Genomic DNA, 19,075 nt, shown 5'->3' on the forward strand with positions numbered 1-19,075 from the left:
GTCAGAATGCTGATCCCCCTTTGGAGTGCTAGCACCTGAGCCTCTGGCGCCACTAAGAGCTGAGCGGTGACCAGAGAGCAAGGGGAGTGCAGCCGGCAAAGGGCAACGGAGAGTGCGGCCAAAACAAAGCGGCCAGATATCCTGGAAAGCAAACAGAAGAACAGGTATAATACTGTATAGAATGTGCACGCATATACATTTATAGACATATTGATTTGCAAATTCATTACTAAAAGCGGAAAGGGCTTACCCGGGCAAGCCTAAAATAATTAGCTTGGGTGGAGGCACAGATATTAGGTAACCATCCCTTAATAGAATACATAGACAGCTCTAGTTCAAGGTATTGAGGGTAGGGTTACATTTGGAGGCAAGTCTGCTGAGATATGAGTTCAGTAAGAATGGAGAATTTAACAGAAGAGGATATATACACTTGGTGTATGCAAAAAGAGAAAAATCCTAAAAAATGCATAGCAATAGGAGGAAATTTCTCTGAATTTTCAGATGAAGAAGTCATTAGAACAATTATAGACAAATTATATGGGGTTAAAAGACCTAAGATTGTGGATAAATGGAGAGAAGAAATAGCTATATTAATAGAAGCTGAAAAGGAGTTAGATCCATGTATGATCCCAATGATGATAATGGCAAATGAGGAAATTGGGAGGCGGTGGTATATTATCTGGCCTAAGAGAAAAGATGAGGAAGCCAGTAATGCACACATATCCACTTCTGTGGACACCCCTGAAAGGGAAAATGCAAATAGTAATACACAAGGGAATGGTGCAAATGTAGATGGGTCACAGTTTGAGACAATGGTAGATAGAGTGGTTACCCAGTTAGAACGCTGGCACTATGAAGGGAGCTATAGAAGATTACGAATATTTTCGGGGATAGTACCTGTACCACTAGGTGAAGAAATGTACGAGTCCTGGAAAGAAGCTGCTGTTCAGCAAGCTGAGGAATGGCAATGCCCTGATCAAATAAAAAGGCAAAGAGTGGTTGAAAGCTTAAGGGGGCCTGCCATGGGAATAATACAGGCAGCTAGACGAAGTAATCCGCAAGCTACTCTTGAGACATATTTTGAGGCGTTAGATTATGCCTATGGTACCTTAGAAGATGTAGGGGATTTAACATCTAGGTTGCATCATACTTTCCAGGAACCTGGAGAAAAGTTAAGTGCTTACTTAATAAGATTGGACAAACTTTTATACAAGATAGTAGAAAAGGGTGGAATTACCCGGGATGAAGTAGATAGAAGTAGAATGAAGCAGTTATTGAGGGGAGCCATGACAACTGATTCTGTGGCCCAGAAAATTAGATGTTCGGGAACAAGGGAACCTACTCCTACTTTTAACGAATTGTTAAAAGAAGTAAAGCAGGAAGAAGTATTAATCGAAATGAGAGAAAAAACAATAAAAAAGGTTAAGGTCGTTCAACCCTCTATAGAAGTAAATCCTTTTGAAGATAAGGTAGTTAAAATGATAGAAGAGCAAAATAAGAAAATAGAGCAATTTATAGCCTCTCAAAGTAGCAGAAACTCAGGAAACTCTTCTCAGAAGAGTAATAACAATTCATCTGATCGAGGCATGGGAAGAGGAAACTCTTACAATAATAGAGGAAGAGGATGTTTTAGATGTGGTAGAATGGGACACAGAGCGTTTGAATGTAATGCAAATAATGATGGATCATCTTCAAGAACTTCGGTAACAAATTATAACGCACATAGAGGAAATTCTACGGGGCAGGGAAACGAACAGGGGAGGGCTGTGAACCCCTCACAGTCCCCCTAGAAGTCAGCAACTGTGCAATGGGGAATTCATGGTGGAACGGGACGGTGCCAGAGGGTCTATTGGGGCCTGCCCCCATAGTTTCTGCATCTATTAATGGAGTTAACTGTAAAGTACTTTTAGACAGTGGGTCCCAAGTATCTATAATTTTTGAAACATGGTATAATGATCATATATCAAATGTACCCATACAACCACTTAGTGGGCTAGTCATCTGGGGATTAAGTGTTGAAAAGTACCCCTATTTGGGTTATGTACAAGTAACCCTTGAATTTGATGGGAAAACACCTGAAGAGCCTTTAGAAGTACCCTTTATTGCTCTCATATGTCCTAAAATTCAGGGAGAAAGAAATGGGCCCCCTGTGATTGTGGGGACTAACACTCAATTATACCATGTACTATCAAATTGGTGCCGGGATGAAGATAGACGAGTTATGGATGTAGGACATACCTTGCTGGTACAACCAGGAACCAATCTCAGTGAAAGTGGGAATGAATTTGATGTTTGTTTTCAGGAAAGTGACATGGTAAAAGAAGACAAGGTTTCTCTAATTAAAGAATTAGAATATAGAAAACAAGCGTTCTCAACAGGAGAATGGGACTTAGGAGAAGCAAAAGGAGTAGAGCATGGCATAAAGTTAAATGATATAAGTCCTTTTAGAGAACGTTCCCGTAGGATAGCACCTGCGGATTTTGAGGACGTTCGGTTACACCTGAAGGGATTACTGGAGAACCAAATCATTATTGAGTCCCGCAGCCCATATGCCTCTCCAATTGTGATAGCAAGAAAAAAAAATGGAAAAATCCGTATGTGTGTAGATTATAGGACACTAAATTCTCGAACTGTACCAGACCAGTACACAGTTCCTAAGATTGACGAGGCATTAGATTGTTTACAAGGGAGCAGGTGGTTTTCAGTACTTGATCTAAGAAATGGGTTTTATCAGATTCCTATGTGCCCAGAAGACAGAGAAAAAACAGCCTTTATCTGCCCATTGGGATTCTTCGAATTCTTAAAAATGCCGCAAGGTATAAAGGGAGCTCCTGCTACTTTTCAAAGGACTATGGAGAAAGTTATAGGGGACATGAATTACAGAGAAGTTATTGTCTATCTAGATGATATTATTGTTTTCGGAAATTCCCTAGCCGAACATAACTCCCGTCTATTAAAAGTGTTGGATAGATTAATAGAGGGAGGATTGAAGCTATCCATCGATAAATGCCAGCTATGTAGGTCCTCTGTGAAATATTTGGGACACATTGTAAGTAGGGAAGGAGTGTCAACTGACCCTGCCAAAGTTGATGCAGTGAGGAATTGGCCCCGTCCGACTAAATTGAAAGAACTTATATCTTTTTTAGGGTTCTGTGGTTATTACCGCCGTTTTGTCCCGAACTATTCTAAAATTTCAAAGCCTCTTACTGATTTGACTAAAGGGTATCCCCCAAATAATAAAAAGAAAACCACTAAAACAATATCCAACCAATGGTTCAAACCAAGTGAACCATTTGGAAACAGATGGGATCCTAAATGTGAAATGGCTTTTCAAGCTCTAAAAGAAAAACTGACGGGTGCTCCAGTCCTGGCATATGCTGATCCAACCCTTCCATATGTTCTCCACACAGATGCTTCACTAGAAGGAATAGGAGGGGTATTATATCAGAAGCACCAAGGTGAACTGAAACCTGTGTCTTTTACTAGCCGGGGCTTATCCATTAGTGAAAAGAACTATCCTACCCATAAGTTGGAATTTTTGGCTTTAAAGTGGTGTGTGGTAGAAAAATTCCATGACTATTTGTATGGTGTACCTTTTGAGGTACACACCGACAATAACCCCTTAACTTATATACAAACAACAGCAAAACTCGATGCTACTGGACACAGGTGGCTTGCAGCATTGGCCTTGTATAACTTCTCTCTAAAATATAGACCTGGAATAAATAATATTGATGCTGACTCGTTGTCTAGGATCCCCAACCAGGGTAGTAGTGACGTTGAAGAAGAATGGATTGAAGTGCCTATGGGAGATGTAAAAGGGATATGTCATCAAATACAAATTGGGGAAATGATGCCAGGAGAAATGTTGAGTCCTCTAGGAGCCACTTCTGAAGCTATCCCATTATCATATTGTTGGCTGAGTAATTTAGAGTTAGAAGGGTTGCCTAGACTCCGGAGAGGCCAGATACAGGATGATCAAAATCAAGATCCAGACATAAGAGATGTAATAAACAAAATGAAACAGAGTTGGAGTTCTAGGCCCCCACTAGTTACCAAAGAAGCTAAGTTATTGGAGCGACAGAGGAACAAGTTATTCCTAACAGATGGGTTATTATATCGTGTAACTAAGAAATCTGAAGGAGGTGAAAGGAAACAGTTAGTACTGCCTAAAAAGCATAGGAGTACAGTAATGAAAGCTTTGCACAATGACCATGGCCATTTAGGGTATGACAAAACCTTTAAGCTAATATCGGATAGGTTTTATTGGCCTGGAATGAGGGAAGAAGTAGAGGCCTATTGTAGGAACTGTGGAAATTGTATAGTTTGGAAAACTGTAATTAAACAAATTGCCCCTTTGGTAAATTTTAAAAGTAGTGGGCCTATGGATTTGATATGCATGGATTTTTTGACACTAGAAGTAGAACCAGGAAAGAAATGCCACATATTGGTGATAACTGATCATTTCACCAGATACGCCCAGGCGTATGTTACACCAAATCAAAAGGCATCAACAGTGGCAAACACATTATGGACCAAATTTTTTATCCACTATGGTTTTCCAAACAGACTTCACTCTGACCAAGGCAGAGAATTTGAAAGTAAACTAATAAAGGAGCTTTGTGTAACCTGTGGAATAACTAAATCTAGGACAACTCCCTATCATCCTCAAGGTGACCCTCAACCTGAGAGGTTCAACAGAACCTTATTGGATATGTTGGGAACATTGAACCCCTTTGATAAAAAGTACTGGAAAAGGCATACTGACCGGTTAGTTCATGCATATAATTGTACCCAAAATGAAGCCACAGGGTATTCTCCATATTATTTAATGTTTGGTCGGGAAGCCAGGCTTCCCATAGATGTATGTATGGGGATATCCACTAGTGACAAACCTGCTATTTCCCACATAAAATACATAAGGAAGTTGCGAGAAGAATTACAGGAGGCTTATGATATCGCTGAATGTGCAGCCAGGAAATTAGGATTAAAAAATAAAACTAGATATGACAGGAAAGTCCGTGACCATGAGTTAGTTCCAGGGGATCGAGTCTTATTAAGACATCTAGGAACACCTAGAAAGTTTAAAATTTCAAATAGGTGGAGGGAAGATCCTTTTGTAATTGTTGAGAAACTTTCAAACTTACCTGTATATAAGATCAAGCTTGAGGCGGGAGATGACCGGATATTGACATATCATAGGCAGCATCTTTTGCCTATCGGGAAAGAAGTTCGGTTAGAAAGGCTTGAACTAAACGATACTACCAGCACAACTAATGAAAGAACGGGAAATAGAAATGTAATACATAATGAATTGAGTATCGTAGATGACATAGATGATGAACCAGAGATACAAGGATATTATTATAAAGATGAGTCTTTAGATTTTGACAAATTTACTGATGACCATGTTACTGAGGGTCCCCTAGAACATGTGGGAGGTAAAATTCAAGAGTTTAATGATGACAATATCTGGGAAGGAGGTCTGGAATATTGTAATGCTGAAAATTCAAGATTATCAGATGAATCTAATAGGGTTTTATATCCTTATAGTGAAATAGAGAAGAAGCAGATATGGGATAAGCCAAAAAGGGTATGTCAACCCCCATCTATGCTTACTTATGATGAGTTGGGAATACCTAGCATTGTACCCAGAATAATACATCCAAATATGATAGATATATGGCCTTACTATGGATACTTACCAATACAAACTTAGAGTTAATAATAAATAAAAAATTGGTGATCCATTTGCTTGAGGATTTTTTGAAATGAATCACCAAGGGGAGAGTGTAATATAACTATTGGATTATTAATATGTGAAGTGTTATATTTCTGAGGTATATATATATATATATTTATGTATATATTTAACGCAAGTTATATTAAAAGGAGAAATGTGATGTTAATTGATATATATATATATATATATATATATTTGCTTGTGTATGTATGGATATGTAAATATATGTGTATATAGATGGATTTGAAGGGGTTAACTATTTGTAATTTATTTATTAAATGTGCTGTGGGTGCAGGAGTTTTTATAGAACAGCTCTTATTAACGTAGCATGAAATAGGAGATAGAGAGAGGCTGTATAGACTTAGTGGGGCTGTCAGTGGTCTATCTGTCAGGCAATGACCGCTCTGGCAGAATGATCCAGAATGCCACGAGCGCCTCACGAGCGCTACTGACCGGGGGGTATAGCTCGTGGCTTAGGCGGGAAGGAGGGAGGCACGAGCCGTGAGTTGAAGGAGTATAAATAAAGCTCCTCGCTGGCGGAGAGTCAGAATGCTGATCCCCCTTTGGAGTGCTAGCACCTGAGCCTCTGGCGCCACTAAGAGCTGAGCGGTGACCAGAGAGCAAGGGGAGTGCAGCCGGCAAAGGGCAACGGAGAGTGCGGCCAAAACAAAGCGGCCGGAGATCCTGGAAAGCAAACAGAAGAACAGGTATAATACTGTATAGAATGTGCACGCATATACATTTATAGACATATTGATTTGCAAATTCATTACTAAAAGCGGAAAGGGCTTACCCGGGCAAGCCTAAAATAATTAGCTTGGGTGGAGGCACAGATATTAGGTAACCATCCCTTAATAGAATACATAGACAGCTCTAGTTCAAGGTATTGAGGGTAGGGTTACACTTACATTCGGGATTCTGGCGTTGGCATTGTGATAGATTTCAGGATTTGAGTGCCAGTATTCCGAGTGCTGGGATAGTTATATAGCGCACACATTTCTCTGACGTCCTAGTGGATGCTGGGACTCCGTAAGGACCATGGGGATATAGCGGCTCCGCAGGAGACAGGGCACAAAATAAAAGCTTAAGGATCAGGTGGTGTGCACTGGCTCCTCCCCCTATGACCCTCCTCCAAGCCTCAGTTAGATTTTTGTGCCCGGCCGAGAAGGGTGCAATCTAGGTGGCTCTCCTGAGCTGCTTAGAATAAAAGTTTAGTTAGGTTTTTTTATTTTCAGTGAGTCCTGCTGGCAACAGGCTCACTGCATCGTGGGACTAAGGGGAGAAGAAACGGACTCACCTGAGTGCAGAGTGGATCGGGTTTCTTAGGCTACTGGACACTAGCTCCAGAGGGACGATCACAGGTTCAGCCTGGATGGGTCACCGGAGCCGCGCCGCCGTCCCCCTTACAGAGCCAGAAGAGACGAAGAGGTCCGGTGAAATCGGCGGCAGAAGACATCCTGTCTTCAGACTAAGGTAGCGCACAGCACCGCAGCTGTGCGCCATTGCTCTCAGCACACTTCACACTCCGGTCACTGAGGGTGCAGGGCGCTGGGGGGGGAGCGCCCTGAGACGCAATATAACAGAATACCTTAGGTGGCAAAACAGAATACATCACATATAGCTCCTGGGCTATATGGATGTATTTTAATCCCCTGCCATTTTACACAAAAAAGCGGGAGATAAGGACGTCGTGAAGGGGCGGAGCCTATCTCCTCAGCACACAAGCGCCATTTTCCCTCACAGCTCCGCTGGAAGGACGGCTCCCTGACTCTCCCCTGCAGTCCTGCTTCAGAATCAGGGTAAAAAAGAGAAGGGGGGGCATTGTTGGCAGCAAATAACAATAATTAACAGCAGCTATAAGGGAATAACACTTATATAAGGTTATCCCTGTATATATATATAGCGCTGGGTGTGTGCTGGCAGACTCTCCCTCTGTCTCTCCAAAGGGCTAAGTGGGGTCCTGTCCTCTATCAGAGCATTCCCGGTGTGTGTGTGTGCTGTGTGTCGGTACGCGTGTGTCGACATGTATGAGGAGGAAAATTATGTGGAGGCGGAGCAGTTGCCTGCGTTGGTGATGTCACCCCCTAGGGAGTCGACACCTGACTGGATGATTGTATTTAAACAATTAAGTGATAATGTCAGCAATTTGCAAAAAACTGTTGACGACATGAGACAGCCGGCAAATCAGTTAGTGCCTGTCCAGGCGTCTCAGACACCGTCAGGGGCGCTAAAACGCCCGTTACCTCAGTGGGTCGACACAGACCCTGACACAGATACTGAGTCTAGTGTCGACGGTGACGAGACAAACGTAATGTCCAGTAGGGCCACACGTTACATGATCACGGCAATGAAAGAGGCATTGAACCTTTCTGACACTACAAGTACCACAAAGAAGGGTATTATGTGGGGTGAGAAAAAACTACCAATATTTTTTCCTGAGTCAGAGGAAATAAATGAGGTGTGTGAAAAAGCGTGGGTTTCTCCCGATAAAAAACAGCTAATTTCTAAAAAATTATTAGCATTATATCCTTTCCCGCCAGAGGTTAGGGCGCGTTGGGAAACACCCCCTAGGGTAGATAAGGCGCTCACACGTTTATCTAAACAAGTAGCGTTACCGTCTCCTGATACGGCTACCCTCAAAGAACCAGCTGATAGAAGGCTGGAAAATATCCTAAAAAGTATATACACACATACTGGTGTTATACTGCGACCAGCAATCGCCTCAGCCTGGATGTGCAGTGCTGGAGTCGCATGGTCGGATTCCCTGACTGAGAATATTGATACCCTGGATAGGGACAATATTTTGTTAACTATAGAACATTTAAAGGATGCATTATTATATATGCGTGATGCACAGAGGGATATTTGCACCCTGGCATCAAGAGTAAGTGCTATGTCCATCTCTGCCAGAAGAGCGTTGTGGACGCGACAGTGGTCAGGGGATGCGGATTCCAAACGGCACATGGAAGTATTGCCGTATAAAGGGGAGGAGTTATTTGGGGCTGGTCTATCGGACCTGGTGGCCACGGCAACGGCTGGAAAATCCACCTTTTTACCCCAGGTCACTCCACATCAGCAGAAAAAGACACCGTCTTTTCAATCTCAGTCCTTTCGTTCCCATAAGTACAAGCGAGCAAAAGGCCACTCCTTTCTGCCCCGGGGCAGAGGAAGAGGAAAAAGACTGCACCATGCAGCCGCTTCCCAAGAGCAGAAGCCCTCCCCTGCTTCTGCCAAGTCTTCAGCATGACGCTGGGGCTTTACAAGCAGACTCAGATATGGTGGGGGCCCGTCTCAAAAATTTCAACGCGCAGTGGGCTCACTCGCAAGTGGATCCCTGGATTCTACAGGTAGTATCGCAGGGGTACAAACTGGAATTCGAGGCGTTTCCCCCTCATCGTTTCCTGAAGTCTGCTTTACCAAAGTCTCCCTCCGACAGGGAGGCAGTTCTAGAAGCCATTCACAAGCTGTATTCCCAGCAGGTGATAATCAAGGTACCCCTCCTGCAACAAGGAAAGGGGTATTATTCCACGCTGTTTGTGGTACCGAAGCCGGACGGCTCGGTGAGACCAATTTTAAATCTGAAATCCTTGAACACTTACATAAAAAGGTTCAAATTCAAGATGGAGTCACTCAGAGCAGTGATAGCGAACCTGGAAGAAGGGGACTATATGGTGTCTCTGGACATCAAAGATGCTTATCTCCACGTCCCGATATACCCTTCTCACCAAGGGTACCTCAGGTTTGTAGTACAAAACTGTCATTATCAGTTTCAGACGCTGCCGTTTGGATTGTCCACGGCACCTCGGGTCTTTACCAAGGTAATGGCCGAAATGATGATTCTTCTACGAAGAAAAGGCATTTCAATTATCCCTTACTTGGACGATCTCCTGATAAGGGCAAGATCCAGGGAACAGTTAGAAGTCGGAGTAGCACTATCTCAGGTAGTGTTACGTCAGCACGGGTGGATTCTAAATATTCCAAAATCGCAGCTGATTCCAACGACACGTCTACTGTTCCTAGGAATGATTCTGGACACAGTCCAGAAGAAGGTGTTTCTCCCGGAGGAGAAGGCCAGGGAGTTATCCGAGCTAGTCAGGAACCTCCTAAAACCAGGACAGGTCTCAGTGCATCAGTGCACGAGGGTCCTGGGAAAATGGTGGCTTCTTACGAAGCGATTCCATTCGGAAGATTCCATGCAAGAACATTTCAGTGGGATCTACTGGACAAATGGTCCGGATCGCATCTGCAGATGCATCAGCGGATAACCCTGTCGCCAAGGACAAGGGTGTCTCTCCTGTGGTGGCTGCAGAGTGCTCATCTACTAGAGGGCCGCAGATTTGGCATTCAGGATTGGATCCTGGTAACCACGGATGCCAGCCTGAGAGGCTGGGGAGCAGTCACACAGGGAAGGAATTTCCAGGGCCTGTGGTCAAGCTTGGAAACGTCTCTTCATATAAACATTCTGGAACTAAGGGCCATTTACAATGCCCTAAGTCAAGCAAAACCTCTGCTTCAGGGTCAGGCGGTGTTGATCCAATCGGACAACATCACGTCAGTCGCCCACGTAAACAGACAGGGCGGCACGAGAAGCAGGAGGGCAATGGCAGAAGCTGAAAGGATTCTTCGCTGGGCGGAAAATCATGTGATAGCACTGTCAGCAGTATTCATTCCGGGAGTGGACAACTGGGAAGCAGACTTCCTCAGCAGACACGACCTTCACCCGGGAGAGTGGGGACTTCACCCAGAAGTCTTCCACCTGATTGTAAACCGTTGGGAAAAACCAAAGGTGGACATGATGGCGTCACGTCTAAACAAAAAACTGGACAGATATTGCGCCAGGTCAAGGGACCCTCAGGCAATAGCAGTGGACGCTCTGGTAACGCCGTGGGTGTTCCAGTCAGTGTATGTGTTCCCTCCTCTGCCTCTCATACCAAAAGTACTGAGAATCATAAGAAGGAGAGGAGTAAGAACTATACTCGTGGTTCCGGATTGGCCAAGACGGACTTGGTACCCGGAACTTCAAGAGATGCTCACGGACGAACCGTGGCCTCTACCTCTAAGAAAGGACCTGCTACTGCAGGGGCCTTGTCTGTTCCAAGACTTACCGCGGCTGCGTTTGACGGCATGGCGGTTGAACGCCGGATCCTGAGGGAAAAAGGCATTCCAGAAGAAGTCATCCCTACTCTGGTCAAAGCCAGGAAGGACGTAACCGCAAAACATTATCACCGCATTTGGCGTAAATATGTTGCGTGGTGTGAGGCCAAGAAGGCCCCTACAGAGGAATTTCAACTGGGTCGTTTCCTTCATTTCCTGCAAACAGGACTGTCTATGGGCCTAAAATTAGGGTCCATTAAGGTTCAAATTTCGGCCCTGTCGATTTTCTTCCAGAAAGAACTGGCTTCAGTACCTGAAGTTCAGACATTTGTAAAAGGGGTGCTGCACATACAGCCTCCTTTTGTGCCTCCAGTGGCACCTTGGGATCTCAATGTGGTGTGGAGTTTTCTAAAGTCACATTGGTTTGAACCACTTTCCACTGTGGACTTAAAATATCTCACATGGAAGGTGTCGATGCTGTTAGCCTTGGCTTCAGCCAGGCGTGTGTCAGAATTGGCGGCTTTATCATATAAAAGCCCTTACTTGATATTTCATTCTGACAGGGCGGAATTGAGGACTCGTCCTCAATTTCTACCTAAGGTGGTTTCTGCATTTCACATGAACCAACCTATTGTGGTACCTGCGGCTACCAGGGACTTAGAGGACTCTAAGTTGCTTGACGTTGTCAGGGCCTTGAAAATATATGTTTCCAGGACGGCTGGAGTCAGAAAATCTGACTCGCTGTTTATCCTGTATGCACCCAACAAGCTGGGTGCTCCTGCTTCTAAGCAGACGATTGCTCGTTGGATTTGTAGTACAATTCAGCTTGCACATTCTGTGGCAGGATTGCCACAGCCAAAATCAGTAAAAGCCCATTCCACAAGGAAGGTGGGCTCATCTTGGGCGGCTGCCCGAGGGGTCTCGGCTTTACAACTTTGCCGAGCAGCTACTTGGTCAGGGGCAAACACGTTTGCTAAATTCTACAAATTTGATACCCTTGCTGAGGAGGACCTGGAGTTCTCTCATTCGGTGCTGCAGAGTCATCCGCACTCTCCCGCCCGTTTGGGAGCTTTGGTATAATCCCCATGGTCCTTACGGAGTCCCAGCATCCACTAGGACGTCAGAGAAAATAAGATTTTACTTACCGATAAATCTATTTCTCGTAGTCCGTAGTGGATGCTGGGCGCCCATCCCTAGTGCGGATTGTCTGCAATACTTGTATATAGTTATTGTTACAAAAATTCGGGTTATTATTGTTGTGAGCCATCTTTTCAGAGGCTCCTTTGCGTTTATCATACTGTTAACTGGGTTCAGATCACAAGTTGTACGGTGTGATTGGTGTGGCTGGTATGAGTCTTACCCGGGATTCAATATCCTTCCTTATTATGTACGCTCGTCCGGGCACAGTATCCTAACTGAGGCTTGGAGGAGGGTCATAGGGGGAGGAGCCAGTGCACACCACCTGATCCTTAAGCTTTTATTTTGTGCCCTGTCTCCTGCGGAGCCGCTATATCCCCATGGTCCTTACGGAGTCCCAGCATCCACTACGGACTACGAGAAATAGATTTATCGGTAAGTAAAATCTTATTATTCCGCAGCGCTTTACAGAGAATATTTGCCCATTCACATCAGTCCCTGCCCCAGTGGAGCTTACACTCTATTTTCCCTACCACATGTACAAACAGACACATTCACGCTAGAGTTAATATTGTTGGAGCCAGTTAGCTTACCAGTATATTTTTGTATTGTGGGAGGAAACCGGAGTACCCGGAGGAAATCCACGCAAGCACATGCACATACAAACTCCACACAGTTAGGGCCATGGTGGGAATCAATGACCGCAGTGCTGGGAGGCAGTAATGCTAACCATTACAAATGTCTGTCCTATTGCATACAGGTCTGTGCAGATTGCAAATGTTCTTACTGGGTTGTATGATAAGGTCACACAGCAATATTGGCCAGGGGTCAGGAGGATGTGAACGTGAAGAAAGACAAAATATGTGAGGTTATGTATGGACTGCACAGAGAGGATGAAATTAGATAAGGAGGCATGGGTCCAGAACTTATAAGACCCCGACTCCATACTTTCACCTGAGGGACTGGGAAGTGGTGGGCGGGGCGGCTGAAGTTTTGCCTAGGGTGCCGAGAAACCTTGCACCGGCCCTGGGTAGCATCACAGGAGTAGTCAGTACCAGATCTCACTATTGGTACACTGTATACTAGGGAGCATGACAGGAGTAGTCAGTACTAGATCTCACTCTCGGTACACTGTATACTAGGAAGCATCACAGGAGTAGTCAGTACTAGATCTCACTCTCAGTACACTGTATACTAGGGAGCATGACAGGGGTAGTCAGTACCAGATCTCACTCTCGGTACACTGTATACTAGGGAGCATGACAGGAGTAGTCAGTACCAGATCTTACTCTCGGTACACTGTATACTAGGGAGTATCACAGGAGTAGTCAGTACCAGATCTTACTCTCGGTACACTGTATACTAGGGAGTATCACAGGAGTAGTCAGTACCAGATCTTACTCTCGGTACACTGTATACTAGGTAGCATCACAGGAGTAGTCAGTACCAGATCTCACTCTCGGTACACTGTATACTAGGGAGTATCACAGGAGTAGTCAGTACCAGATCTTACTCTCGGTACACTGTATACTAGGTAGCATCACAGGAGTAGTCAGTACCAGATCTCACTCTCGGTACACTGTATACTAGGGAGTATCACAGGAGTAGTCAGTACCAGATCTTACTCTCGGTACACTGTATACTAGGGAGTATCACAGGAGTGTTCAGTACCAGATCTCACTCTTGGTACACTGTATACTAGGGAGCATCACAGGAGTAGTCAGTACTAGATCTCACTCTCTGTACACTGTATACTAGTGAGCATCACAGGAGTAGTCAGTACCAGATCTCACTCTCTGTACACTGTATACTAGGGAGCATGACAGGAGTAGTCAGTACCAGATCTCACTCTCGGTACACTGTATACTAGGGAGTATCACAGGAGTAGTCAGTACCAGATCTTACTCTCGGTACACTGTATACTAGGGAGTATCACAGGAGTGGTCAGTACCAGATCTCACTCTTGGTACACTGTATACTAGGGAGCATCACAGGAGTAGTCAGTACTAGATCTCACTCTCTGTACACTGTATACTAGGGAGTATCACAGGAGTAGTCAGTACCAGATCTCACTCTCTGTACACTGTATACTAGGGAGCATGACAGGAGTAGTCAGTACCAGATCTCACTCTCGGTACACTGTATACTAGGGAGTATAACAGGAGTCGTCAGTACCAGATATCACTCTCGGTATGTCACAACTGAGGGTCTAGGCTGACAGGAGGAAGCATCAGTTGTAGGGGCTGAGGTAAAGTTGAACCTGGGAGGTTTAATCAGACCCTTAGACATGTAAGTGTTGTGTAGAAGGATTACCCGAAGGTGTGACCATGACAACCAGGGTTAAAAAGTCAATAAAAAGTTTATTAACAAAAACTCCGTATTAACACAGCAGGTAATGATGAGAATAAACAGTGATGAAATGGTACAGTTCCTGGATCACAAAGAACTTGGCAGGCGCCACAGAGCACTGGTAGGATGAGGAACAGGTATTAAAGTCCCAGTGATGGAATGACCTTACCAGGCCTGTCTGTAGTAGTGAGGGTAGCCGAGCAACATGCCAGCAGGTGTAACAGGTGGAGCTGGTAACACTGTAGCTTGAGCAGACTGCTGTGGATGCTGGATGGAACCAGCCAGGTGGTGGAAACACAGAGTGGATGCTGAATGGATTCAGCCAGGTGATAGAAACACGGAGTGGATGCTGGATGGAACCAGCCAGGTAGTAGGATGATGCTAGGGAGTGTGGATACAGGAAGAAATGATAGGTGGGTACCGATGGTCTGCGGATATAGCTGGTACGTGGGTATCCGCTGGAACAACACCGGCACTTAAGGGAAGCTGGATACTGCTGGAAGCGGACCGCTGGAAGCAGATGGGTAGTAGCTGGAAGCTGGAGTAGTCACGGAGGACTGCGGAGTCAGGCTGCACTGCAAGATGGAAAGCAGGTACGGGTCTCTTAGTGGAGGCTGGAGACAGGAGCTGGAAACCTGGAGAAACAACCACAGGAGAGAGAGACTGGAATTAGGTTTGACAACCAAAGCACTGACGATTTCCTGGTTCAGGCACAGTATACTTATACCTGCAGCAAGGCAGGCATTGGCTGAACAATTATGCAGATTCCAACAGCGCAGCGGATTGGTGGAGACTGAAGCATGTGACTGAAACCAACATGGCTGCGCCCATGTTAGCACTTGGAGGGAAAGTTAGTTTGGAAACCATGTGGAGATTCAGCAGTAATGGTGGCGCAGGCCGCGGAGGACAGGAGATGCCAGACTGACAACTTGTACACTGGAACCACATGGATGACAGCGGAGGCCGTGGCAGGCATGAGGCGCCACACTGACAAACCTGTATACTGGAAACACAGAAACGGTGGCCGCGGAGGGCGAGAGGCGCCATTCAGAGACTAAACATGGCTCCGCTGTGACATTGTCTCAGAGTGACAGGAGGGAGATGCAGAGTGTGGACATCAGTAACACAGATGAGATCTGGCCCTGGCACGCTGAGCCAGCCTCAGGAGACATCTAAAAAGCGAGTAATGTCGTCCAGATATCCGGATCGTGACAGCACCCCCCTTCCCCTTTAGGAGTGGCCCCAGGACACTTTTTAGGCTTCTGAGGAAACTTAGAGTGGAAATTCTGGACCAAGGCAGGAGCATGGACATCTGAAGCATTGGTCCAAGAGCGTTCTTCAGGACCATAGCCCTTCCAGTCAATAAGATATTGCAACTGACCGCAACGGAAACATGAATCCAGAATCTTGGCAACTTCATACTCAACTCCCCGTTGAGTCTGGACTTTAGGAGCCGGAGGTAGTGCAGAATGAAACCGATTCAGAATCAGCGGTTTCAGAAGGGAAACATGGAATGTCCTAGGTATTTTCAAGAAGGGGAGTAACTGGAGTCTGTAAGCAACAGGATTGACGACTTGTTCAACTTGAAAAGGACCGATGTAACGAGGTGCAAACTTCATGCTGAGAACTCTTAACCTCAAATTCTTTGTAGACAACCACACACGATCACCCACCTTGAGAGCAGGAACTGCCCTACGCTTCTTATCTGCAAACTTCTTGTATCTAAACGATGCTTTGAGCAGAGCCGCTCGCACATTTTTCCAGTTATTTGAAAACTAGCGCAAGGTGACATCCACTGCTGGTACAGAAGTTGCTGGAAACGGTTGGAATTCTGGAACTTTAGGGTGGAATCCATAGTTGGTGAAGAATGGTGTTGAAGAAGATGAGGAATGATATTGGTTGTTATGGCTGAACTCGGCCCTGGGAAGTAGTTGAACCCAGTCATCTTGAGAGGAAGACACATAGATGCGGAGGAAGGCCTCCAAGTTCTGATTCACCCTCTCAGTTTGACCATTGGTCTGAGGATGGTAAGCTGTAGAAAACTTTAATTTGACTTGGAGGGCTTGACACAAACTTCGCCAGAATTTGGCTACAAATTGTACTCCTCTATCAGAGATGATCTCTTCAGGAAGACCGTGGAGTCGGAAGATTTCTTGAATGAATACTTGAGCCAACTTGGAAGCTGACGGAAGACCGGTGAGAGGAATGAAATGTGCCATCTTGGTGAACCGGTCAACTACCACCCAGATGGTATTAAACTTGTTGCACATAGGCAGGTCTGTAACAAAGTCTATCGACGAATGGGTCCACGGTCGACGGGGAACGGATAATGGAACCAGTTGCCCCGCAGGCGACTGGCGGGATACTTTGTGTTGGGCACATTTTGGGCAAGATGCAATAAACTCCATGACGTCCTTCTTCAGAGTTGGCCACCAATAAGACCTAGAGATAAACTCAAGGGTTTTCTGAATGCCTGTATGTCCGGCAAAACGGGAAGCATGGGCCCAATGCATGAGCTTCTTCCTTAACACCGGCTTCACCAAACTTTTCCCTGGTGGGTGCGTAGAGTCCATCCTGACCGTGGAGAATGCCAACGGATTAATAATAGGATGCTTGTCAGAAGACTCCGACTCATTTTCTTGCTCCCAAGAGCGGGAAAGGGCATCGGACTTGCGATTCTGAGAGCCCGGACAGAACTGGCGTTTAAAGTCGAACCTGGAAAAGAAAAGTGCCCATCTGGCCTGACGAGGGTTAAGACATTGTGCGCCTTTCAGATATAAAAGATTCTTGTGGTCGGTAGGTATAGTGACTGAATGAGAAGCTCCCTCCAACAGGTATCTCCACTCCTCTAGAGCGAGTTTGATTGCCAGCAACTCCTGATCGCCAATGGCATAGTTGCGCTCAGCTGGGGAGAACTTCCGGGAGAAGAAACTGCAAAGATGTAGATGACCATCTTTAGCTCTCTGGGATAACACCGCTCCTACTCCAACGGAGGAGGCATCCACCTCAAGGATGAAAGGAGAGTCGATGTCAGGCTGTTTCAGAACCGGTGCAGAGATGACCCGTTGCTTTAATAGATGAAAAGCTTGCGTAGCTTCTTCAGACCACTTGGACGGATTAGCACCCTTCTTGGTCAACGCAGTGATAGGCGCCACAATGGGGGAAAAGTCTCGTATAAACTTTCTGTAATAATTGGCGAATCCTAAAAACCTCTGGACCCCTTTGAGGGCTAAGGGTATCGGACAATTCTGGATTGCTTGTAGTTTCTCAGGATCCATCTCTAGTCCGGAACCGGACACAATGTAGCCTAGAAACGGAATGGTTTTGACTTCAAAAACACACTTTTCTAATTTGCAGTAAAGGTGATTGACACGGAGACGGGACAGAACCTCCTTTACCCAGAAATGGTGTTCCTCTAGATTATTGGCAAAGATAAGTATATAATCTAGATAAACCACGACATGGTGATATAAGATGTCTCTGAAGATCTCATTCACAAAATGCTGGAAGACAGCTGGAGCATTACTTAATCCGAAGGGCATGATGAGGTACTCATAATGTCCATCACGGGTGTTAAAGGCGGTCTTCCACTCGTCACCCTCTCGGATCCGGATGAGATTGTAGGTACCCCTCAAATCCAACTTTGTAAAGATGGTTGCTCCGCTAACTCTATCGAAGAGTTCTGTAATCAAGGGTAAAGGATATCGGTTCTTGACGGTAATGTCGTTCAAGCCTCTGTAGTCGATGCACGGCCGCAGGCCACCGTCCTTCTTAGCAAAAAGAAACCTGCACCTGCTGGAGAAGAAGAAGGACGAATGAAACCCTTCACCAGATTCTTTTTAATGTACTTCTCCATGGAATGCGTCTCTGGTAAGGACAACGGATAAGTTCGGCCTCAAGGTGGAACCTTCCCTGGGAGGAGATCGATTTGACAGTCCCATTCCCTATGAGGAGGAAGGATATCAGCAGAAGCTTTACTGAACACATCCGTGTAGTCTCTTGATATGGAGGAGGTGGAACATCAGACGACCTGGAGGAGGAAGAACAAACAGGAAGCACTTTGGACAAACAGGTCTCAGCACAGGAGGGACCCCATGCCAGTATTTGCGTAGTCATCCAGTCAATCGATGGATTGTGGAGACGAAGCCATGGAAGGCCCAAAACCACTGGATGTGTGGCTCTTGGAATCACTAGAAAATAAATAAATTCTGAATGAAGAACTCCTACTCTCAGACGAACAGGTAGAGTCCTTAGAGAAATAAATGCGTCAAAAATCTTCTATCCACGGCAGTCAAGGAAATGGATGAGGGAAGTCTCTCGGTGGGTAGGGACCACCGTTTAACATATGCTTCAGTTATGAAATTCCCAGCTGCTCCGGAATATAGGAGGGCAATGACGTTCCTATAACGTTGAGCAACTTGAAGCGAGACTGGGAGATTACAATCATGAGGAGATGGAGAGGAGATCATTACTCCTAGCCGGCCCTCTCCTTGGCAAGCTAGGATTTGAAGTTTCCCGGACGTTTGGGACAGGCATTGATTGCGTGAGACGGAGCTGCACAGTAGAGACAGAGAGACTCGGAAAGACGTCTTCGGCGCTCAGCAGGAGATAGACGGGAACAACCAATTTGCATGGGCTCATCTTTGGATGGAGACGGTTGACGAGGAGGAGGAGCAGAAGATTTTGGAGTAGATGACCTTCCCCGCTCAGTTGCTCTTTCTCTGAACCGCAGATCAACTTTTGTGCATAATG

The 19,075-nt window shown here is 45.5% G+C and overlaps 1 protein-coding gene across 1 annotated transcript; it reads left to right on the top strand.

Moving 5' to 3' along the window:
- The first annotated feature begins 398 nt into the window (after positions 1–398).
- LOC134979926 (paraneoplastic antigen Ma1 homolog) lies at positions 399–1,790 on the top strand. The gene has a single exon (XM_063946539.1). It carries the CDS (start codon positions 399–401, stop codon positions 1,788–1,790), a length of 1,392 nt encoding a protein of 463 aa, XP_063802609.1.
- The last annotated feature ends 17,285 nt before the right edge of the window (positions 1,791–19,075 follow it).

The sequence above is a fragment of the Pseudophryne corroboree genome, chromosome 12 (assembly GCF_028390025.1).
Source record: "Pseudophryne corroboree isolate aPseCor3 chromosome 12, aPseCor3.hap2, whole genome shotgun sequence".
NCBI classification, from domain to species: Eukaryota; Metazoa; Chordata; class Amphibia; order Anura; family Myobatrachidae; genus Pseudophryne; species Pseudophryne corroboree.

Coding starts and splice junctions, on each gene's coding strand:
- LOC134979926 (XM_063946539.1), top strand. CDS start 399: ATGGAGAATTTAACAGAAGAGGATATATACACTTGGTGTATGCAAAAA.